Source organism: Diadema antillarum, unplaced genomic scaffold, assembly GCF_040938485.1.
Source record: "Diadema antillarum isolate AM-2024a unplaced genomic scaffold, OU_Dant_1.0 scf00000165, whole genome shotgun sequence".
Classification (NCBI taxonomy): domain Eukaryota; kingdom Metazoa; phylum Echinodermata; class Echinoidea; order Diadematoida; family Diadematidae; genus Diadema; species Diadema antillarum.
The window spans coordinates 1476662-1501855 of record NW_027271054.1 but is presented as its reverse complement, the minus strand read 5'-3'; the positions used below and the strand labels follow the sequence as shown (position 1 = coordinate 1501855).

Genomic DNA, 25194 nt, shown 5'->3' with positions numbered 1-25194 from the left:
TCATGATTTGCCATGGGAGAAGGGAGGACTGACCCTTTCAAAAAAAAAAAGATAACTGACCCTTTAAAAAAAAAAATTAACCTTCTTGTGTCTTGAAACTGAAATCACTTCACAATCACTTTCAAAATGATTGCTGCTTATTGTTTCAAAATCTATGCCATTCAAGCACCATCCATTATCCTTACCTCTCCCATTAAAATAATGAAAATAAAAAGAAGCTTCATCTTTCGCAACTCCAGAGAATCAACCTATTTTATATGAAGTCAATCTGTCACACTTCACAATGTGACATTCTCTATGTATAAGTCATAGTATCTTTAAACGCAGTCTAAATAAAACCCCTACTGTCCATGTACTTTACATCCGGAACCCTGCAAAATATACTTGAGCATGTATACATTAGTCTGGTATCAGCAATGCAATTAATAAGTTTAAGTCACCAACTTTGAAACCAAAACATATTTTTACTCAAGAAAAAATTTAAAAATATTAAAAATTTGTCTTTGATCATCTTCACTTGCTGTTATCTCTTCTTTTCTTTTTTTAGAGCATCATGAAAAATCTAAGGAAACAAAACGAAGAAGAAAGAAGCAGAAGTACTGCATCTGTGACTCATTCTAATGAATTATGCTGAATACCTACAGTAGTACTTGATTTTTAAGCGAATGGCATGTTTCTTTAATAATTACTTGCATTTCAGGCAATCTACCACTGAATACACTTTCGAATAGCAGAACTGGTTTTAAGTACTGATCAGTACGCAGGTAAAAATGCCAAGGAATTTCCATAGACTCAATGAATACGTTCTGCCCGGGCAGCATCTACCAGTACTTGATATAACAGAATATTCATCAAAAGTTTGACAATTTGATGATTATTTTACTAATCAATGGCTAGAAGGCATGTCTCATCTAAACCATCAAACCACTCACCTCAGATGGAGCATACCCCTAGATCAGGCAGTCCCTAGTAAGATCGAATAAAAGATATGAGCAATCTACCTGGAAAGCAGGCGGTCTCTAGTACGATTGAATAAAAGATATGAGCAATCTACCTGGAAAGGTTGGCTATAAAACTATCCCAAATACACTTTCACTTTGACTTGTTCATGACAGAAAGTACTTGTGGGCTATACCAGCATTACATTTGACAACACAGTGCATATGTTTGCACGTACATATTTTCGGCCCAATCACACATGAAAGCAAAGCTGACCAATCCTAAGGTATGCGGTATGAAACATCAATCAAGAATATTCACCACATTTCCCTTTGATTATTGGCCTGAACAAAAGATGTCTGCTATCGATGATATAGTACTCGGATTTCACTTGTGTGACAAATTCCTATGTATCGATGTTTGAAGCCCCCCACAGCTCCAAGTATGAAAATATGGGTGATGACCGTGATGCTAATTACTGCGGCACAAAAACCATGCAATTCACCATGACTGTGGTTATTACGTTCTTTGCCAACTACATACTCATGGAGCTAATCTATTTGATCAAATGCTGTTACATACTGATGGTTTGACATATCAAGCCCAACCCATTAAACATTATGCAAACTTTTAGTTCGCAATTGATTTCTATGGCTAATCGACGCCCCGTAAATTTCGTTATCTTGACAAACTTATTTCTATATGATGACTCTCACAGTGTATTGCATTCTCAGCGTATTACACAAGTTTGCAGTGTTTAATCCGGGGGACAGGTGCTGCAAATTCTAAAAGGGACATGAAGATCGTGACAGAAATGAGAAAAGAAGACATCAACGTCCAGTGGGGGATGGGGGGGGGGGGTGTGAGGCATTACGTCTCATCATCACTCATAAAGTACCCATGGTAGAATTTTGAATGTCGGACATTGCTTGGTGAGTCAAGGGTGCTTGCTAAACGTACACCATCTCCTGCATGTCAAGGCTATTTTGCGCCGCGGCGCCATCCCCTTCCGACCTCTCCATCTGCTCCGGTCCCGGCGACGAATCAATGTCGATGGGCAGCGGGTGCGGGTGCCCGTTGTCGTCAAAGAACCGCCGGAACGTGAACTCGAAGAAGGCGTGGTCGGGCTGCTGGCGGTGGCTCTCTGCCTCGCTGGGGTTGCTGTCCCAGCTATCCGTGCTGGAGTTTGAGCCGTGCAGCTTCTCTGGCGAGACTGGGTCAAAGTTTGAGGTGTCCGTCGGGTGACGCAAGGTGGGCGTGTACGGGGCCTTCATCTTGCGGATGTTCGAGTCAAAGTCGATGGTCTGGAAAAAAGGATGGGACTTGATGTCCAGGACGCCATTCTTCCCTAACCGGTCTTCCGGCCCCGTGCAGAGCCGCAGGATGAAATCTGAGGCATCCCGGCTGAGCTTGGCCTGTGGCGGGATGTGAAGACACTGTAGCCAGTTGATGACCTGGACAAAAAGAAAAAGATTCACAAAGTGAAATAAACGAAAACGGAAGGCCATGACGAGAATTCATCCTACCTGTCTGCGGACATTAACAGACACAGACATGCAGAAATAATTTATTCATCTGTCAGTCACCCTAACATTTACAGGGAAGATATTTCTTGGATTTATGAGACAAACTGCTCAGTAATGGCAACACATGCATTAACCTTTACCTTTAAATTGCATGTCCTATCTGAAACCTGTGCACAGTAAATTGAGCTTACTCAGTAAGCCATTGTATTGCAATTGTACTGGTTCATGCCAAGTGTGTTTAACCAATACACTGCAACGTGTCATAAATGTTTCTGTGCCAATTTGAAAAGAAGGAAAAGAGGTTCTGACCATGCATCTCACGACAATGACTGTTTACGGATAATATACAAGAAACTCAGCAACACTGTGTCTGAATTGTATACCAAAGAGCACAGGCCCTACCACTTGCTTTCCTTGATTTATGCGGTGGCTAGAATATCAACATCTATTTTGTGGATATAAATACTGACATCACTTTCAAGCCGTCTTTCCATTCTGAAATAAAAAAAAATTATTCCAGAGGTCAGTTTCATCTTTAAGAATGAAGGTCATGTAGTGGTACCTTCCACTGCGTCTCAGCAGGTGAGTCGGCATGGAAGGGGGGCTGTCCCACCAGCATCTCGTAGAGAATCACTCCTACACTCCACCAGTCACACAGTTGGGTGTAACCTGGAAGAGAAGGTGAAACATGGGAGAATGGTTGGACAATCAGTTGACTTCAGCCAAATATTAAATTTTTTTCATATCACACACTCATAAATGGATCACACTAAGGGACTGCAGCTTAACTCAAAACAGAATTCACTGGTAATGAATGAAAATCAAAGCAATTATTTGCTATTCTCCTCATATATGGGGGCGTATGGGGGCGCTGTGACATAGTGGATAAGACTCCTGACTCCCGATCGGAGGACCCGAGTTCAAATCCCGCCCAGTGCTTACGTCCTTGGACAAGATGTTTTACCCACCATGTCCCTCTCGACCCAGGTGTATAAATGGGTACCTGGCAACACTGGGGTAATAATTATGGAAGGACCCTCTGGTAGAACAGAGGAAACACTAAAGAGGCTACCCTTGGTAAATAAGACCTTATTATCGTTATTATTATACACTGCAAAGGTTGCTGCACATCAGAGTTCTTTCTTACAAGCTATTCTGCTAGCAACTGCCACGAGACATTTATGTACCTTTTGATTGTTGCAGAAATACTGCTTTTTGGTTCAGCAAGAACAAAAAGCACTCTTAAATTTTCGGTTCTGCTTTAACAGCCATCTGCAAGATGAAATCACTGCCCCCCACCCCTTCCAAGGTGCTCTTGAGCCTGATGTTTACCATTATCGATCCTCGTGAGAACCTCCGGTGCGATGTAGTTAGGTGTCCCCACCAGGGAGTGGGCCTTGCATCTCTCCTGCTGCCGTTTCCGCCGTCGCTCCAGGGTCTTCAGAGGGCGCTGTCCGAGTGTTTTGAGGTCCACGTCCTCTTTGCAATCCTTGCCAAAGTGCTGGCCACAGCGACACTTCCCGCCATCGTTGGTGTCAAAGGGCTCCATACTGTCCTGCCTGGCATGTCCAGCTGTAGTGGCATGGTAAGAGAAGAATAAGCATTTGTATTAACCATCTAAGTCCTCAGATGCTTGCACACACGAGGTGCTTCAAATCACACTCTTAATGCACCTGACACTTTGATATTAGTTCAGAGTAAATGAACAAAACCAACATAATGCTACAGATCTATGTAAGTTATAAATCAACTGAAACTGTAAATGGGTGATGCACCATGTTAAGTTTTCCCTGCTGACATCTACATTAATACTTAGGAGTATTATTTGAATGCATCCAGACACAAGTATTTTCTTATTATGATAATGTGTCTAGAATCCAGCAGTTTATTGATATTAATAGAACGCGCGCACGACAAAAAAGTTTATCACAATGTAAAATAAAAACAAACTTCATCATATGGGGGGGGGGGGGACAATTATCACTACCCCATATCATCTACTTCAAAAAAGTAAACTATATGATATATTTCAAGAGGTAGAAACAGGACTTACACTTCTGGTAGTACTTTGAGTCATGAGTCCATCTGAAGCCAGTGCAGAGCCCAAAGTCTGTGAGCTTGATGTGGCCATCCCTGTCAATGAGGATGTTGTCTGGTTTGATGTCTCGATGGATGAATCCCATCTTGTGGACACTCTCAATGGCCAGCACCAGCTCAGCGATGTAGAACCGCGCCAAGTCCTCCTCGAAGATCTCCAGCCGGATCAGGAGACTCATCAAGTCCCCTCCAGGGATGTAGTCCATCACGAAATAGAGATTGTCCTTGTCCTGGAAGGAGTAGTACAGCTTGACCACCCACTCATTGTCTGCCTCAGCGAGGATATCGCGCTCAGCCTTGACATGCCCTGCCTGATTGCGCTGAAGAACATCCACTTTGCGCAACTTCTTGACAGCGTACAGAGCATCGGTGTCCACTTTCCTGGCGAGGGCCACCTCTCCAAAGGCACCAATACCCAGGGTCTTAATCTTCTTGAACATGGACTTGTTCATCTTTGCCCGCTTGAGCCGGAGGTAGTTTGACTCCTTCTGGTACAGCATGCGCCGCATCTGATCCCGGTCCACAGCGGAGAGATCAACGCGCTGCATTTCCGCCTCCAGCTGCATGCGGCGGGTTTGTCGCTGCCTATGAGACTTCAGGATGTTCTCCACGTGCTGCTCCATGTAGAATTTGTACGCCTGCGGGGAGTACGTCTTCACCCGAGGCTCGTACCTCTCCTTGTGCCTGCCTTTGTTGCGGCGTTCTGGAACAGGGGATTCTATCCTGCTTGTCTCCTGGGGCTGGGATTCACTGGAGGCACTCTCAAGCTCTGTGCTGTCTGATATCTCTGAGATCGGAGAGGGCGGTCTGATGAGGGGCGACTCAGATCTGGTGGAGGAGCTGTGGGTGCTCTGGGTGCTTTGACTGCTCTGAGTGCTGACTGTGTCCGGTGAGGGGCCTCGAGCAGGAGGTGCCTGATCTGGTCCATGAGCTGTCTGGAGGATAGGTTTCTGCACTGTGGTGCTTCTTACTGATTGTAAAATGGGTGGTGACGTGTAGCCAGTCCCTGCCATCGCTGTGGTGGTGCTGACAGCAGCAGGGACTGGGGTAGGCACTTTGAGCTGTGAGTCTTTGGGGATCATAACCCCCATGTCCCCAATGTTGGTCTGCATGGGCAGAGCAGGTCGGTATGGCGGAGGAGGTTTGCTGCCCGCCTGCTCACTGTGCGGGTCGATGCGACTTATGGTCACGACAGCTGGCTGCGGCTGATGGTGCTGCATTGGCTGAGGTTGGTGGTGCTGTGGTGGCTGAGTCTGTATCTGCACAACATTTCCACCCATGTGGGACTGAATGGGTTTAAACATGGAGCCACTGCCAACTTGACTCTGGCCATTCTGTGGGGTTAATCTAGCTGCATTGTACTGCTGTTGCGTCATGTTGGGAGTCCCTCCTCTCTGCATTGGACCCCCAACATGCCCAGCTTGTGCCTGGATGGTTGGCGGCGTTTGTCGGTGCTGGGTGCTCAGCTCATAGCTGGGGGGTGGCTGCGTCTTGGTGATCATGGCATTTATCATGTCCGGGCTGTACATGCCCAAATTATTGGGCTGATTGTCGGGTGGCAGGATCATGATATGAGCTGAGCTCCGGTGCTGCTGCTCCTGTGCAGCACTTGGTGGCACAGAGAGATGGCTCGACGCACTGGAACCCTGACTAGTGTAGCTTACGTTAGACCCCGTGTGGGTGTTACGCTGTACCATCATTTGATTTGACCCCTGTCCAGCAAAGTTCCCACTGGGTACTGCACTGTAGCCCTTGGACTGCGACATGGTCTGGGCAGCTGCTGTAGCTGCTTGCACATTATATGTTCTCCCTTGGGGATACGGTGGAGGATCGTGTGTGGACATGGGTTCCGCCATATTCAGCTGTTTCCCAGATGAAAACGTCGTCGATGACGTTGTTGAAATACGTAGAAAGGTTTCCGTGCTTTCAATATTTACAGTTTGTCTCTTAACTGTCCTGTCCTCTGGATTTATGGTAATGCGGCTATAACCACCATCAGCTGCGCTGGGCACTCTATTCATTGTCAAGCTGGACACATATCCTGCATTGTCTCCATTGTGATTAACATATGACTGGATCAGTTCCCCATTCCTCCCCACATGCAATCTGTTGTTCCCATAGGATCCACTACTGACCGGGGTTGTCCGGTCCATGGCCGGGCTAGTTCTGTGATGATTTGTGCTTTGCATGTTGTTCGGTACTCGGGCAGCATTTATATGCATCTGCCCACCAGAGTCTCTTGAATTGCCAGCGTAGCCACTCAGCTTCATGGCATTCCACTTGGACTGAAGTCTACTGTCTCCGTTGGAAGCGAGCCCTCCCTGGACGGCCAAGCCCTGTGAGTTATGGGGGTTGGTGTCGCCAAGGGTCACGGTGGAGGTGTAGGATCGACCGGGGTAACCCGAAGGCCCCTGCTGCTGCTGGTGCGGATGATGGGCCTGGAGCTGGACTGGGGACCGGCCATCACTGAACGAGTTGTTTGACGATACTGACGAAGAAAGACTGCGGGTATTGTCACCACCAACATAGATTTGCTGCTGTGATGTCTGATGGCCATATGCCTGATTGTGGGCGTCCACAGCTGCTCTGGTAGTGCTCTGCACTCTGTCTTCGTAGCTGTGTTTCCGCTTGAACCCATAACCTGAGTCAGATCACACAAGAGAAAAAATAACTCACACATTACTACTCTGATTACCTTTTTCAAAAACAGCTAAACTGATTATATTTTGTCCTTTACAGCATTGTAAAGGTACAGGTATGGAGTACTGCATTCAGCAAAATTTTCACGATGCACAAGCTAACATATTTTGACAAAAGATCAAATGACCTTCACAACCAAGTCTTTCATGCATCATCCAATGGAAGACCAGACATTATTCATGGAATTTCATCCTCAAACTACATCAGGATCATCTGGAAGTAGTCCTTGAAAACACACTGAGAGTTAATGCGAGACTCAAACACACACATACAGTACACAAACACACACACACACACACACACACACACACACACACAAATGCTTCATGCAGTGTTAGGATGCCGACTGTTTGCAGTGCAGTTTATCTGTTTATCTTTAAAGGGATTGTATTGTTTGGTTGAGACCTTACTTCAGGTTTCTAACATTTCGGGTGAGATACTGAGAAATCTCTTATGAAATATGAAAGAGCATGTAATTCCAGGAGGAATTCAGTATTTCTTTGATGAAAACTGATTTTGAAATGGCTGAGATACCTAAAACAGAGCAATCTTAACTAGAAATATCACTTAAGGTGATTAATACCCCCGCCCCATGACGACAGTCTTACCCAAGGAATGATCTTTCCTTGATCTTCTGCCATTTAAATGCCGTTACCATGGCAACGCAGCTTCCGACACGTCCGAAAAATATGTCTTGCACATCTTCCCACCAAGACTATTGTGTGTGCCACATTTCATAAGCTTTTGTCAAAAACTGAGGAAGTAGTTCAATCCACAAGATCTTTCCTTGATCTTCCACCATTAATATGCAGTTACCATGGCAACACAGCTTCCGACATGTCCAAAAAATATGTCTTGCACATCTTCCCACCAAGACCAATGTGTGTGCCACATTTCATAAGCTTCAGTCGAATACAGAGGAAGTAGTTCAATCCGCAAGATCTTTCCTTGATCTTCTGCCATTTATATGCCGTTACCATGGCAACGCAGCTTCCGACACGTCCGAAAAATATACATGTCTTCCACATCTTCCCACCAAGATCAAGGTGTGTGCCACATTTCATAAGCTTTGGTCAAAAAACTGAGGAAGTAGTTAAATCCGCAAGATCTTTCCTTGATCTTCTGCCATTAATATGCCGTTACCATGGCAACGTACTTTCGGGTACTGTCAAAAAATGCGTCTTGCACATCTACAACCAAAGGCACACATCTGTACCAAGTTTCATGAAAATTGGGCAAAAACTGAGGAAGTAGTTTGCAACACAAAATTTTCCATCATTTTGGCTCATAATATGTGAGCTGTTACCATGGCAACATACTTTTTGTCACTGTCAAGAAATGTGTCATGCTGACCTATATCCTAAGACAAACATTCAATATGAATTCCATGAGAATTGGAAGAACACTGATGAAGCAGTTTTGCCAAGAAGCATTTTGCCCTATATTTTACCAATAACATGCCGTTACCATGGCAACGCACTTTTTGCCACTGCGGAAATATGTGTCTTGCACATTAACATATTCAGATGAACATCTGTACCTAATTTCATAAAAATTGATCACAAACTGTGGGAGGAGTTCGCGACGCAAGATTTGTACCCATTTTTGCCCATAATATGCCGTTACCATGGCAACGTACTTTTGGGTACTGTCAAAAAATATGTCTTGCACATCTACAACCCAAGGCACACATTTGTGCCAAGTTTTATGGGAATCGGTTGAAAACTGAGGAAGTAGTTCGCGACGCAAGATTTGCAACGGACCGACCGCCCGACCGCCCGACCGCCCGACCGCCCGACCGACCGCCCGACCGCCCGACCGCCCGCCCGACCGCCCGACCGCCCGACCGTCCGCTGATTCCTATATACCCCCTTCAAACTTCGTTTGGCGGGGGTATAATAAAAGGTGGGACCCACCTTTCATTACGATCACTTTGTTTTACTTTGTTTTTGGATGTCTCAGCCATTCCAAAGCCGATTTTCATCAAATAAACTTTGAATTCCTCTTAGAATGGTATGCTCTGTACCATTATGTAAGTGGTTTCCTGGTATCTCACAAAAAGTTAAAAGCCCAATTCCCATTTCCACCAATACTATACCATCCCTTTAAGATTTCATGTTTCTTGTTGTAACTGTTTCTTTGTAGTTGTTGCTGCTATTTTCTACAACCCCACCAGTACTCACCTGCTGGATACGAGCGGAGTCCGCCATTGATCACTGGAGAGCTATCAGCACTGCTGGTGTAGCTGCCCTCCCTCGTGCTGTCCGGCGAGTCCCCAGGCTTCTGGTAGAGACGGGACAGCTGGGAGACCTTGCCGCTGCTCGGGACACCATCCTGAGAAACAGGATATATGAAAACCAACAATGAATCAGTGTTGAAATGTAACATGTACAACTTGTATTCACTCTTTTTGCATACATGTACAGCCTGTAAAAGAAGAAGGAATTTGCCAAAGAAACTGAGAGGATAACAGGGCCCTGTTTCATAAAGCTGTTCGTAAAGTTACGAACAACTTACGAGCCACTGGTAATCAGTTCTTGTGCTGAATTGAAAATGGAAATTCTGATAAGTACATGTATAGCACATCAGAACTGATTACCAGTCGCTCGTTTTTTAAGTTGTTCATAACTTTATGAACAGCTTTATGAAACACCCCCCATGTTTAATAGCCTTCCTGACAACCCCCCCCAAAAAAACAACAACAACAAACAAACAAACTAACAAACAAAAACAAATGAAGTTACAATTACATGCAGTTTTGTCATTTTCTCATTGCTTGTTGCTATATAAAAAATGATAATCACAACATTGATAATAATAAGAGATAATAATGATGCTACAAATGCTTGCAAGTACATAAAATTCCCTTAGCTTAGAAAGGAGGAATGCTGCAAATCTTACATGTACATCGTACATTGTAAGTGACAAACTTTAATAGTGAAGAGCAACACGTGAAGAGTCCAAAACCAATGGCTGTTTCTTCAGCTTTTCCACATTAAATACCAATTATTATTATCATATTACAACACAAGTTTGATATTCATTGTATTACAGACCTTACTGTCAGTGGAAACCTCACAATATACTGGCAGGCATCAGTGGCATGCCATATATGTATTATCACTTACTGTACATGTACCTGTGTTGACATACACACAGTATACAAAAAAGTATAGTCTTCAAATCACACAGTTTTCTCAAGACACATCATGATTTACGTAATAAAAGTTCTATTAAAATGTTTATGCCTGCTGTGTGTACATCGGTAGAGATCTTTAAGCTCAAAGAAGAGGCTTCACAGTGCTTTTTAAAATGAGCCTGTGTTTGATAGATTTTTAAAGGATTACCCGTCCCTTTACCCTATAGATGCAGAGTTATTGTGTAACTGACTGTTGACAAGACCCTAATACTGAAATGAAAGATGGCTGTTCTTTTCATCTTCTTGAAATACACCATTGTACATACTGTAGTGTACAAATGTAAATGTATCACACAGTGAATGCACGTGAGATTTGGAGAAGACAATCACACTATGATCAAGATCTTCACATACAAACAACATACAAGGATAGTTTGCTAAACATATTTTGAGACAACACACTACATTTTTGTAACAAACTATCCAATCATCAAGTAAGAACAACAAAATCTGTGATCAAAGATTTGATTATTTTATTAGTGAAGTTTTTGCAAGTGAACTTTGTCCATTTTTTGTCAGTCTTTTCCAATCTGGTAATTTTGAATTTAGCTTAGCAATCATCATCATCTGTATGATTGATTTCATAAACAGATTTCTTCGAAATTCCATCATTTCACCAACACATCACCTCGGCTCTTTAACAGAGGCCATTACTGGGGGGGGGGGGGGGGGGAAGGACAACTGGAATTTGACTCTGCTCTGGGTTTGATGTCACTGGACTGAAACATGCGACAAGCATCCCTGGCATGTGCCGTGACTCTGTACTGCACACATAGTCTGAGACGGTTGTTACCGCTCGGCATTGCATTCTCAGCACTCTCGTCAAACTGCGTGACCCACTTCCAAATATCCTAGCCATGGACAGTGTTGGCTTTGCCTTCTTGCCTATAGCACCTTCCATCCAGAGTCACACAATCTTATGTAATTATACAATGTATCTGTACATCTCTAACCAATCTGCATGGTCTTAACAATATTTTGGTCCAACTACTCCTTCCTGGCGTACAAGTCCTCTGCCTATGACACATTTGTATGAATCTACAGTATAGTCTTCACCACGTTGGGCAAGTCTGGTAGAAATATTTAGGCAGCGCCTTTGCTTTATTTGGCACCTGAATACTGAAAATGTGCCCCACATTAGACATGGTTTTGAAAAATTCATTACAGCTGCACTGTCAATAGAAGAAGATACAAATCGTACTGTGTATGTAATACAAGTTCTGTAGGACCCTTTGTGCTTGCATATGTACAGGTGTACAGTACAACAACTAGATGGAACATTAATTACACAACACGAACTGTTTGTAACAATTTGAGCTGCATACAATGTACAAGTGTACATGTACCATGCATGGTAATAATAGTGTAACACATGAGAGGGACAAGGGACATTAAACTTATTTGAGTTTACGATTTTAAATACTTTTTGGTGAAATGATCTCACTTTATTTTATCCAAAGCACAATGTGGTTTGATGGATGTATCTTTCCTACAGCTGTTTTGTGGTGTATGATACATGTAACTCATAGTATAGCCTACAGACGATCAAATTCTTAAAGTAAAAACATATGGAAGGATATAATACAATCCTACATTCATGACTGGACATGACCTCCAGCATATTGACCATAACTTTATATTCTTGTTTTCTTCCCATTGGATCAGACCTAAACAATAATCCATTCTTACACAATTGTAGATCACTTGAATGCCTTACATGTTGAAGATTCATTCTTAGATCTGATCTGATTTGATTTTGGTGGCAATACCATTTTCCAACTTTTTTTTTCTTTTTTTTTTTTTTTGGGGGGGGGAATTTGCGACCATGATATTAGATACTGAAAAAAAAAAACCAAGGCTCTCACGTACATGTAGAGTTGTTTAAAGCTTGATTTACGTCAAACTACAAATCTATAGGCCCTACAATGTCTACACTACAAAGATGTTGCAGAGGCAATGCAGACAAAGTGTAGTAAATCTCCTCTGAGATGGAAAATCCCATCAGATAACAAAAAAGGGAGCAGATGTAGGCACAGAATACAAAGAGCATGTCAGGTAATTCTACATAATGGAGAAAAAAAGAAAGCTCATAAATAGGTTTAAAGTCTAGTCCCATTTTCACTGGGTACCCGAACTGCTTGACCATGAGAGGCCCTAGGAGCACAGGAACCCTTCTACCTGTGATTTTTATCAATGCTTCAACCATGTATACCATGGATTACATTCAAGTCTGGCCTAAAGCCTTCAACAATGCTTGGGCATTGTCGGTAAATTGTATCATGGTCAGGATGAGCTTAAAAGAGGTCTGGAACAACTCATACTACTCCCACTTGTGCTCAGCAGCTCCCATCAAAAGTATGTCTGGAATGTGGCACGTTTCCTGACTCTATTATTCCTCCTGACAATAGGACCACAAGACTTTGATCTGACCTATTTGGTTTGTTGCCTGCCGAACTAGTCTGTGCCTGTGCCTTAGGAGACCCGCAACACGCCTGTGCCCGATCGAACAGACGCACGATGATGGTGCCACCTGCGCAATCTGGGAATACTGTCCGTAAAGCAGGCTGAGCTGTGCGAGACTAGTGCCTCCCCCCAAACTGGGAAGATTAGCCTTGCTGTTACACAAGACCCCTTACCCAGAATAGCGTTCAAACTTTTCAGGGATGTTACATCCTTTGTCTTCTCCAAGCATGAATAGCATTTGGCTGACAATTGTACTGACACCAAGAAAGGACATGAATTGGATTTTTGTTTTTGTTCTATTTTGTTCTTATTCTTCTCTTCTCTCTCTCCCCTTTCTTTCTCTATCTTTTCTCTCCCTCCCTCAACAGAGCTGGGCAAATACCTGTGTTGCTATGAAGAGAGGATCTGTAAACTCCAAAAGCTGGACAAAGGCAGGCATCGGACAAAGTGGGACATGATGGCATAATGGAACCTCACAATCTTCTCTCTTAGAGCGTGACAGCTCTCTCGTTCTCCTTGTCATATTTTCCCTATGATTCATTTATTTGCTCAGGTACAAGTAGCAGAGCTCTGGCATTGTGTCAGAGTGTGGTGGCATTGTCCAGACTCAGTGCAAAAAAAAAGGCATATAGAAATAGCCAAAAGAAGAAGAAGAAAAAAAAAAACTTCCCTCAAAGGTACTTTTATAAAAGCCATGTGAGAAAGTGGCTGCAATAATACAGTCACTGAAGGACTACAAACAGAAAATAGGCCTACATGTACGTTTGTATTATGGTTCATCAGAGGACCATGTTAAAAATATATTCCGGAACATAGAGGTTGGCAAAAATCCACAAATAGCACTTCAAACTCTCTGCAAATGAGAATTTGCACTAAAGAAAGAAAGAAAGAAAGAAAGAATACAGACCTCTGGCAGTGATGCACAAGCTTTATAGGAGAAGTACACGTACAATGTATGTACACAGATTATAGAACTTTACTTCAAGTGGAACAATGTACTGTAGATTCTAATTGACAAATGGTAGGGCTGTTTGATTACGGTACTACAAAGTCATCAACTTTGCAGTGTCTGATGGACACTTTGAGATGGCCGCCATGATTCATATACAACTGTAATGTACAAATGTACATGTACCTTGTATGAGATGTACATGTACCTTGTATGAGATATACATGTTGTATATATACATATGTCTTTTGTGTTGTACAGCGTACTCTTCATGTGCACTTTATGTAGAGTACGACCTCCTCTGCCAGTGAAACTGTGCACTGGCTTGTACAGTATGTACCATAATAACACACCAAAAGTATAATTTGTCATTCTACAACTTAATGTACATTTGTAAGAATTCATTTTATAGGCCTACAATACAGTTGTATATCATTAGCTTGTAAGAATATACTGTACACCAAACAACTTGTACAAGCAAATCCTTAGATGTAGATTTTTCATATTTCACATACAATGTACACATAATTCTCTTTTTTGTTGTATGATTTAATTTGTCAATTTGCACAATGCAGTAGCCTACACTCCGTTCCTGATGTTTAGAATTAACTTTTCACAAGGAGTGGGCACTACTGAACAGGTGGCTGCTACTCTGTAGGCCTACATGTTGAGCCTAGTGGCCAATTTCTACACCAAATCATTGATACATTGTATTGCACAGGAATGTAAAAATCATAAACTGAGGAAGGTACAATTTGTATAATGTGGCCTGGAAGAAAGACTATTTAGTTTCAATCTCAAGAATAGTAGAAAGCAGCAGACTCAGGAATTTGACCTTTTGGCCAGGTGGTTGCACGAATCAAGGCCAGGGTCACTGGCGGTTTGACCTGCCAGATGTTATCTCAAGCATTCCCTCCACGCTATAAAATACAGCTCTGTTCGGCTGACTTGTGGATTTTCCATCAACTTTCACCTCCCTCCCTCAGGGCTGGGGAATTGAGCCGTCTGGAAAAGGGGGAGGCCAGCTTTGTTCCCCACTAACTTGCAACATTCATGGAAATCTTTGTAGGCAGCCCAGAATGGTACCCTGCTGCACCATTATGGTGCAAGCAGAGTATAAACACAATATGTAACACTGCACTTCAGGCCATCATTTTGCAACAGCAAAAAAGTGGAATGCGCAAATCCATTGTGTGTGCACATTATAACTGTATTGCACATTTACTTCACCTTGAAGATTTCTAGTGGATTAAGCACCATGTGTCAGACAATACATGATCTTCAAAAATTTGTGAACTCATTCTTTTCAGAGGGTGAATTGATGGAATTTCTCAAACAATAGGAATTGTTTTTCCCTTTGTCTTCCAGGAATTTGCATACAATGTACAACTTTGTACAGCATGTACTGTATAGGCCCTACAATTTTGTACACCTGGTACACTGTTGTATGCCTTGTTCCTGTGTATGACAAACAGTTTCAGCAGTTGGGTAATACAGTACATGTACTGGTATAGAAAGTTTTAAAAGTGTACATTGGTACTACTATCTGCTGTATACACTGTATTTGTGACAAGCAGAGGTGTAGGCCCTACACATGTACAGAAGCAAGAATTCAGGTGCCCTACCCTTTCTATGGAAACCTGTACATTGTATGTGAAAAAATTCAGATACCGATGTGAATTTGAACAGTTGTGACAGCATGTCAATTACATTTAAAGGTAGGTATGCAGTTCAGCATGGAAATTTCAAGATTCAGCCATCTTGGCATACAGTGTACGTTGTACTGACCCTTGAACCATGTGCACTGCTCTGACCATGACCTTTTCCAATCGCAGAGACTGCATCCATACACGTGTAGATACCGGTACAATTTATGGCAAATCACAGCTACAAATGCATGTAGTGAACACATCTTACATGGACACACACACGCACACACACACACACACATACACACACACAAGCATATGAAATATACACAAACATGCAAAAGTCTACTGTAGTTTCCTTTCACTTTCTACCTCTGGGCACCCCTAATCTGAATGTGTCCAGTGGGAATTGTTCTTACACTGAATCAATCAGTTCAATCACTTTTAAATCCTCAACACACATACAACATAACTGTGGCATCTGTATGAGTACAGGTCTAAGACTTTCTTTTTCAATGTTCTACACTATACAGTGTAAATGGGACTTATTATTTACTAGTAACATCAGCTACAAAAGTGTGTACTGTATACTGCAAAGCTATATAATGGCTATAAATCTAAAACCTCTACTAGCTGACCAAAAATTTGCTGATCACAATTCAGTAGGCCTACACTTTATGCCAAGATGTTTCAGCATTACTGTACAGAGTACAATTGTACGTACAAGTGTACATGTACCTTGCTAATTACCTGATGATACAATAGCTCACAAGAGCCAATCACGTGTAGGCATACACACTCGTAAAGAATTCCTCCAAGGATTTTGGTGATAATGCTTATGTACGTACTGTATTTCAGGTTGAGTACAGCTGTTAAAAAATCCCAAATACAAGCATACTTTGGGAGTTTAAAAACCCCAAACCCAAACACAAGCATACAAAATTAGCTTTGCGTGATTCATTTTTTTCCTGTGAGTACACACTAGTTAAAAACAAGGCAATCGCCAAATTGTGTCTCGCCCATTCGCGTACAAGGAATTAATATTTTTTATAACTCCTAGAAGTTAATTGACCTGCTCATGACCTTTGACCTTGTGGTGACCTTTAACACCCTAAGGGACATCTTCCATCCAAGTTTGGTTACAAACGGACAAAGGGATCAAAAGTTATGAGCCATAAACGAAATGCGCCCTAAAAACTTAACATTGGGCCCTAAAAGTTCGTTGACCCCTGTCTGTTACCTTTGACCTTGTGGTTACCTTCAACTTCCCAAGAGACATCTACATGTACCATCACCCAAGTTTGATTGCCATTGTAGCAACATGTGCTGAGTTACAATGTACGTGTGATAACAGAGTCTTGCAAGTAAACTTTAACGTATGACCTCAAATGACCTTTGACCTTATCATGTGACCTCTTATGGCACCATAACATGAAGGTACCCCCAGTGCATCCATCACCCAAGTTTGATTGCCATTGTAGCAACATGTGTCGAGTTACATGTGATAAGAGAGTCTTGCAAGTAAACTTTAACGTATGACCTCAAATGACCTTTGTGACCTTATCCTGTGACCTCCAACGGCACCATAACATGAAGGTACCCCCAGTGCATCTATGAACCAAGTTAGGTTGTAATCCAAGCAACTTACGTGAAGTTATTTGTCAAAAGAGAGTCTTGCAGGTAAACTTTAACATAGAAAAGAGAGTCTTGCACATACTCTTTAATATATGACCTCAAATGACCTTTGACATCATCACGTGACCTCTGACAACACCATAACATGAAGATATCCCTAGTGCTTCTATCACACAAGTGTGGCTGCCATTGCTGTAACAGCTGCCAAGTTATGCATCATAAGAGAGTCTTGCAGGTAAACTTTAACGTTTGTGACGGACGACGGACGGACGACGGACGGACGCCATTTGGATCCCTTAGTCTCGCCTTCACCTCCGGTGGGCGAGACAAAAATGAAATCTGCACCAACCATTTCTTCCAAACTGCATGTGATCTATACACATAGCTACAATGTATGTTTGATTCAGATTCAACTCAAAACTGTGACCTTTGCAATACATTCCAGGTTCCACACTCACAAGCGTTCTGAAAACGAAACAGAGGCCCTCAAATATGTTAGATTTATAACCAAAGACAACACAGAATAATAGTGGAGGAATGCTAACAATGGCCATCTATGTTCCTGGGCTGTTCTCAATTTTTCCCTCTTTTTTTCATCGCATTCCAAGAACACACTTGTTCCCAGCATGCAAAATACTTGCAACTGTGCATGGTACTACAAAGCACATTCTGTGTTAAACAAGGCTGCACAACGGTTTCAGGGCATTGTACATTGTATGAAGCAGACCCTCGCCCTGTGTGCTTAGTGCATTCCCTCCCCATGTGTCACCATCTTCCACACATTGTACGAATAGTTGCGGCTGATCTACAGTAAACCCTGTGTGACATGCCATGCCTACTGTACATCTACATTGTACATTTGTACTGTATACAATTGTATGTACATGTACTGTGTGGTACAGTTGCAAAAAAAAGCACACAATGCAGAACACCACTACTAGACTACCATTGATTTCAACAAGAGCAGGTGCAATAACTTTTTGGGGGTTTTTTTAACCACTTGAAGTCCGGTCAGGCAAGCAGACTTTCATATTGTTGCAAAACACTTGCCTGAACATGAATTTTATTTGCCCCCCAAAAATTCAAAAATTATAAGAAAATGATAGAGAAAAGCACTTAGGTATAAAGTCAATCAATCATTTGAATGAACAGCACATGTTGATTTTGCAGGCTTGAATACAATTGTACATTGGAATATTAAACAGACTTGGTTTGATCCAATGTTCATGACATTGCATTGCATTGGGTTTTCTTTTACATGAATGTTGGAAAGTTGATGAAATGAAATCAAAGTGTGTTGCATCACTAATTTGCTTAACAGTTATTATCATGGGGCTTCTGTATGGTTGATTTCATGGGTTTGTGGGGGAGGAATGTAAAAAATTAAGATGGCTTCAAAATTCTTTGCTGTCAAATTTGGGCAAGCATTTTTTTCTCATTGTTCTGAGTGAGACACTTGCCTGACTTTGATTTTAACTTGCCCTGGGCAATCGGCCAAGGACTTACAAAATGTACACTATCAAATGTACATGTGCAGTACAGTACAGTATGCATCAAGGTATTAAAAGGTTGGATGACACTGTTGAACAAGAGCTGCACAACATTTAGTCATGCAGTGCTTGCCTTACTGCTCATCCAATTGAAATGCAAAACTGTGTCTAGAAGGAAGACTATACTAATGAGCCTTTTAAATTTTACACAACTACAAGTGGTATAAGGTTCTATAATACGTACACTACAGTGTACCAACACTACCAGGTTTAAAGGGGAAGGTTAGTAACTGATCACAGATCAGTGGGAATCAGTGGAAATGCTGGGAGATGATTGTTCCAATCCTTATGGGATTCATTCAAGAGTTCATTGTATATCTATTGTTGTGTGAAAATGATTTGCTTCAGAACGGTCTCATATTCAAGTAATGTGCAGATTAATGCTCCGTCACTGACCAGGGACGCTAACCTGGAAGCATTAAACTGCACATTACTTGAATATGAGACCATTCTGAAGCAAATCATTTTCACACAACAATAGATATACAATGAACTCTTGAATGAATCCCATAAGGATTGGAACAATCATCTCCCAGCATTTCCACTGATTCCCACTGATCAGTTACTAGCCTTCCTCTTTAATTCTAGTTACTCTGCTGATAATATCAATGATATTTAGTCACAGTGACATGTATAGCATGTATAGCTAAATGATCAAAGGAAAGGCCTGAAAATAGCATTTTTCTGGGCCATGCTCGGCTCACCCGTCAGCGACTTTAGGAGATCCTTTAGTTGTAGCGGGTCACAAATATGAACATTGTTTTAGATCTACAGCTGGCTTTTGGAACTGAACATGATTCACAGGGGTATTAACACATGACCCCTGGGCCCAGTCTACAGTACATGTACACCTTGAAGCACTCGACCCCCTGAGGTTAAAGTGAATAGTGCATTGACTTCCAGCTGTGCCCCCGGAATGTGACGTCACCGATATCCCAGCCACGCAACCCCCAGCGCGAGATCAATACTTGAGGAATGCAGTGCAATGGGCCCAGATAATCCACAGCCCATCTGCACTCACCGTGTCACTTTCATCTTCAAGCATCAGAAAGCTGTGACAAAAGGGCAGCAGTAAAAGCAGCCCTTTACCACTAATCCCCCTAAAACTCTTGGAATTTCTGCAGCCAAAAGAATTTCTTTGCCGAATCAATAACAAGCCATTGTCTCTCATCAATGGACTGAATAGTTGCGACTTCTATTTCTGCATTATGCCATACTGTAAAAACACAGATTTGACTTGAAATAATTTGTAATACCTATTGTAGTTTTACATCAATACAGGAACAGAAATCAATTCAATTTGTTCATCTACCTTTTCATGTACATTTTGAAAACATGGGATAAAACAGGATGCTAAAAGCAAATTCTTCAGTGACAAAAAAATACATGTACATTCACATATTCTTTGAAGTCACTTTTCCTTTGTATCAAGTCTTCCTGCAAGCTTCCTTGTTTTCTTTGAGTGACAAACTGACATAACACCTGCAGCAGCAGTTTTAAAAAAAAAAGTTTCTACCATCTCAATTCGATTAGATTAATACAATGTATACTGTATTTAGCTTGCATTCCAAACATATCATTTTTAAAAGCAGCACTCTGCTCACATGATACTCTTCACCGAAACAGAAATGGTACATGGGAACAAGAATGGTCTGAGAGTTGGAGTTCAACGAATACTGTTAAGCCATATTTTGCGGGGTTGTTATATTTCCAAATTTCCAGAATTGGGTGCTGTTGGCAAATTAAAAAACACACAGAAATATCAAGTATGATTCCATCATTGATACGATGAGCACATTTTTTTTTGGGGGGGGGGGGGGTGGGGGGTGGGGGAGGGGGTGAGTTTGGCAAGAATGAGCCCTAATGGCCCAAATTCACGAAGGTGGTACAATTGGAACCATTGTTTATGCAAATTTCTTCTGCATTTTAACACGATTGACAGATTGCGTACACCAACAGACGCCCAGTAGCAAGCGCGTATTGATTCGCGCGAGTCAAAGGTACGCCTATTTCACGCTAATTTTAGACCATGGTACATATTTTGTACCATGGCCTACATGTAGGTTGAAACCACCTTTGTGAATTCGGGCCACTGTGTCACAATGCTTGAGTTAACTCACCTCATCAATGAGAATCGGAGATGGGTGCTGAAAGCCACTCTTCCCCACATTGCCCATCACCGCGCTATCTGGCCCGTTCATCTCATGCACCAGCAAACTGTTTCTGATACTGTCCAGTTTGTCCTTGTGTCCGCCGAAAGCCAGTCGACTCCTGCCCCCTTGCTGGTGCCGCAGGGAATCCCCCTGCCCGTTGCCCACTCCCCCTCCTCCCATGGACTGTGAGTTGCTCCCGTTGGCAAAGTTGCCATTTTGCGAGGGGTTGCCGCCGCTGCCCACGGAGTCCCCCGACTGGTTCACTTGGAGGTGCTTGAGACTCTCCGAGATGTCGCGCAGCATTTTCCTGTGGTTGCCGAGGAAGATCTGCGGCCGACTGCCATCCGCTCCCTTCTGCATTGCGCTCCTCTGCGGTCAGCCGGGCAGACGCCGTCCAAACTGCAAACTCTAGTTTCACTCAAACGAAGTGTCTGAAAATACGTATCCTCAGTAAGTACACAACACTCTGAAATAAATATATCCTGGGTAAATTCCCACTATATATTCCATGGAGGTGATCCTAAAGTGATACTTGCATCCGTAGACACCTAGTTGGGAGAATTAAAATGAAAAGAGAATAGAGAGAGAAAATCTGTCAACATATTTCACACTACAAGAATGATCATATGGGGGAGGGATCATATTACAATGGTACTTTACATGATCAGAAGCAATATCATTAGGAATTTGAACTGTTTTAAGATTACTTTTTTTTTCAACTGCACTCAGTAGAATTATTCAAGTATGTTCTCTGTATAATAGGTCTTCCTTGTAATGTTAAATACACCAGATGCACTGAAACAGGTAAACATTAAATCTACACAGTAAGTAATTCAGCATTGTGTTTGATGCCCTCTGTCAGTCCCCAAGGAGAATTAGACTTTGAACCATGAAACATCATTACCGGTACAGTGTTTGCCCTGTACTGATCAAGGTACTCCTGCTGTAAATTACACAAGTCAGACTGCTGCAAGGCAGAAACAATAATCACTTGTCATTTTCTCTTTTCTACACAGCATCCAGCTGTGAACACCTACTTTCCAGTATACAAGTACAGTACAAGTGTATACAATTTATATATAGTAGAATCAGGTAAATCATAACCCAGTTCATATTTTGTATAAAGTGAAATGCTATTTGTGTGTTGTCTAGGTGGTGTTTGACAGGCTGTTCACAATTATTTTCATGCATTTTTATTCTTTTTTTTCCTCTCAGCTTCCTCTCTTTCTTTCTTGCTACTCAGTGTACCAAATGTAAATAATTAGGCCTATATGGATTAAATGCTATTTCCTGAGATCTCGCTCCAAAACTGTACGAGATTTCAATTTCAAAGCAGTCCGTAGCAAAGGAGATTAAACAATGTGCATATTGTATCCCATGGTACACTAATCTAGTGCTACAATGCTGAATCAGCAATTACTATATTCCAATACTAGCATGTAATCACTAATCATAACTACAGTAGTATATCGCTGCACTTGCATTGAGAGGCATTTCAAATGTGTCTGTGCATACACATCAATAATTTTTAATCTGTCATCATATCCTGCAAATTGGTTTCAACTGTACAACATAAACTGCCTTTACCGAGGTGTGCATTTTTTTTTGAAACAAGGAGTGGGGAGGGGGGGAGGGATGGTAAAAAGCAATTCCTTCTTTGATGCACATTCTATCTACATAGGAAACAATGAAACTGAGTTTAAACCATGTAACTGAAAGCACATTGTGTTGATGCCAGAAAAAAAAAGAACCAACAAAACATGAGACATACAGTACATTATACAACTTTGCCATTACAAAGCTAGTCATACCCCCCCCCCCCCCCACGTACAATTATTGTACATGCATGTAGTCTGAGTAAAATTTGATAATATTCAGAAATCTAGGACATTGCTGATGTTGGAAGATAATCATAAAATTAGGTTGTACATGATCACTATATCATTCATTGCTAATTTGAATTCATAAGGAATTGCAGGGATTCAGTACTGTAAGTGTAATCTCAATTTTCTCAGAGGCAAAATACCAATACTGGTAGAGCTGTAAAATATGCATTTTTTAAAGATGTTAAACCCAATGAGAAAATCAATTTTCACGCATTTCTATGCCCTTCTACACATTGGCTCAATTAGCACGTTTGTACAGTTGTACATCATCTGGCAGCATTTTAAAATTTGTTTCACAACTTCATTTGCAAAATGAATTAGGATTACTGCTATACAGCACCATCACAGTCACATGATACAGGCTAAGTTTCCTTGTGGATGCCAAATGTCAAGCACGATTGTAGTGCTGTAAAGTTATAGAACATTCAATCACCTGTAAATTGTAGACCATCGACTAACTATGTACCTTTCCCATCTACAGCTTTTACTTTATATAATCAGGTGTTACTGCACTAATCTGTTCATTGGCATCTCTGCTGACACTGACACTGACTTAATAAAATTTGAGTACATTTGAGTTTTGACTAATCGTCAGTTTCCTTTTGGCGCGCTGTCAAATTTTGGCATGGGTGGTCAAATTTAGGTATGAGAAACTGAACCGTAATTGTACAATGTAAGATCATATGCTTCTTATGATAATCAGTATGAAATCATTTCAAAACAGGTCTCTATCACTATCAGATCTTGTACAGCTACAGTTTGTTCAATGTACACAGAACACTGTATTGCAGATATTGTTCACATATTAATTTGGTATCTTAGATATCAGTTCATCCATGTATGTAAGTGTAGTAACATACAAAACACTACCCAGTCATAAAAAAAGATTTTAAAAAAATAATGACACCAACAAAAGGAAAATTTATACCAACTTGAGGGTTTCTAGATCCTAGTCCCCTGCATGGATAGTTCAAAACTGCTCTGTACACAGCCGCACCATTTAATTTAGTGTAGTAGAGTTCCCGTTTCAGTTTCTATGGGACAGAGTTCCCACACAAAAATGTCAAGAGTCTATTTATAAACACATGATCCCATGAACAGGGGAGGATGATTTTGGATACACGAATCAGTCATAAAGGCCAGGGCAGGGGCCGCGGCGCGACACCGTATGAAAGTTGTCAGCCCCGACAACTTGTCAGTCTTTTGACAATTAATACTAGCTATGGAAGTATGGTCCATAACCATAGTAACCAACAGTCAGTGTCACCGACAATGACCAGAGCTTCTAAGCCAACAAAAACCGAGGATTTGACTGAAATTGTCAGAGATCGACTTTTCGTTTTAGAATAAATACGTGCACGCTCACCGACCGCGAAAAGTTGTCAGAGCTGGGCCGAGCCGACAACTTTCATGAAACAGTGCCCATCACCCACCAGATACAACTTGTAGATGTCAATTACGTTGTAATCAGTTTAGTGTTTACATTTGTTGTCCACCACAGTAAGGTGTTCATCTGGGGTCATCGGTTTTCCTGGCAACACTCAATAGGTAGGCTGGTCTGAAGTGTTACAAGCGTAGACCTAGAACTATATAAATTTAGCCCCAAACCGATTCTCGATGTCTGTCTACTCTGTAGTGACGAGTACAGTAGTGTATTCACTGTAAATTTACAATAACATAAAATGGCAATCAAATCTGCATTATTAACATTCTCACCTCTAAAATATACACCAAATCGCCTAGATGCGATAGCTAACACTCGAATGTTTTACGGGGGGAACCAGGGAGAAGCTACTGTCAAGTATGCTGTGAAATTCATGATTCCTGTTGATAGCTGCAGAACATAAACAATGCATGCTGAGCAGTCGACACGGCGGTGGCCATATTGTTGATGACACACACGCACACACAATCCAAGTTGTGTATGCGTGACAACATGTAGCATAAAATTTCACACGATCACGGAACAGGTAGCTCTACATTCCACTCGCACATCAGCACGATTTTCTTCAAAAATGTTCCATCCCCGGGCAAACTTGAAGTATTCTCCCGTACAATCAGGATTCAATATGATGTTGCGTTCCTCTCGTGCACTTTTAACACTACCTAAGCGAAGTACGGGTCACTTTCTACGTGAATTTACGATCGTCTCTTGTCCGTTCTCCAGCTGCCCATAGACAATACACATGCACGACGTGCCAGATGAATTACTTACGTTTATTTTACACGGTTGTTTCCCACGGACGGCGGGGAACCATGGGAAATACCAATCAGTTTGGGAGAATTGATAAAGTGATCAGGAATGTGGCGTTTTCGCGTTACCCACTTCAGCTGCACGGGTCATGGGTAATACAGGACCGATGCAAGGGGCAGCAAAATAGATGCGAATTTCTTGATACTGCGGGGAATATGTTGGGAATGCTAAAAACCCGGTGAATAAAATTGGCG

At 41.9% G+C, this 25194-nt stretch overlaps 1 protein-coding gene across 1 annotated transcript; it reads right to left on the bottom strand.

Annotated features, from left to right (window-relative positions):
- Positions 1 to 1810: 1810 nt before the first annotated feature.
- LOC139722433 (uncharacterized) lies at positions 1811 to 24926 on the bottom strand. The gene is made up of 7 exons (XM_071633727.1): positions 24463 to 24926; positions 20828 to 21408; positions 9446 to 9596; positions 4519 to 7203; positions 3798 to 4037; positions 3028 to 3134; positions 1811 to 2393 (listed from the first exon to the last, which is right to left on the bottom strand). Exons 2-7 carry the CDS (start codon positions 21218 to 21220, stop codon positions 1890 to 1892), a joined length of 4080 nt encoding a protein of 1359 aa, XP_071489828.1. The 5' UTR covers positions 21221 to 21408; positions 24463 to 24926; the 3' UTR covers positions 1811 to 1889.
- Between the last annotated feature and the right edge of the window lie 268 nt (positions 24927 to 25194).

Coding starts and splice junctions, on each gene's coding strand:
- LOC139722433 (XM_071633727.1), bottom strand. CDS start 21,220: ATGCAGAAGGGAGCGGATGGCAGTCGGCCGCAGATCTTCCTCGGCAAC. Junction 4,038..4,518: donor CTCAAAGTACTACCAGAAGT/GTAAGTCCTGTT, acceptor ATGCCACTACAG/CTGGACATGCCAGGCAGGAC. Junction 2,394..3,027: donor CTGCTGAGACGCAGTGGAAG/GTACCACTACAT, acceptor CTTTTTGTCCAG/GTCATCAACTGGCTACAGTG.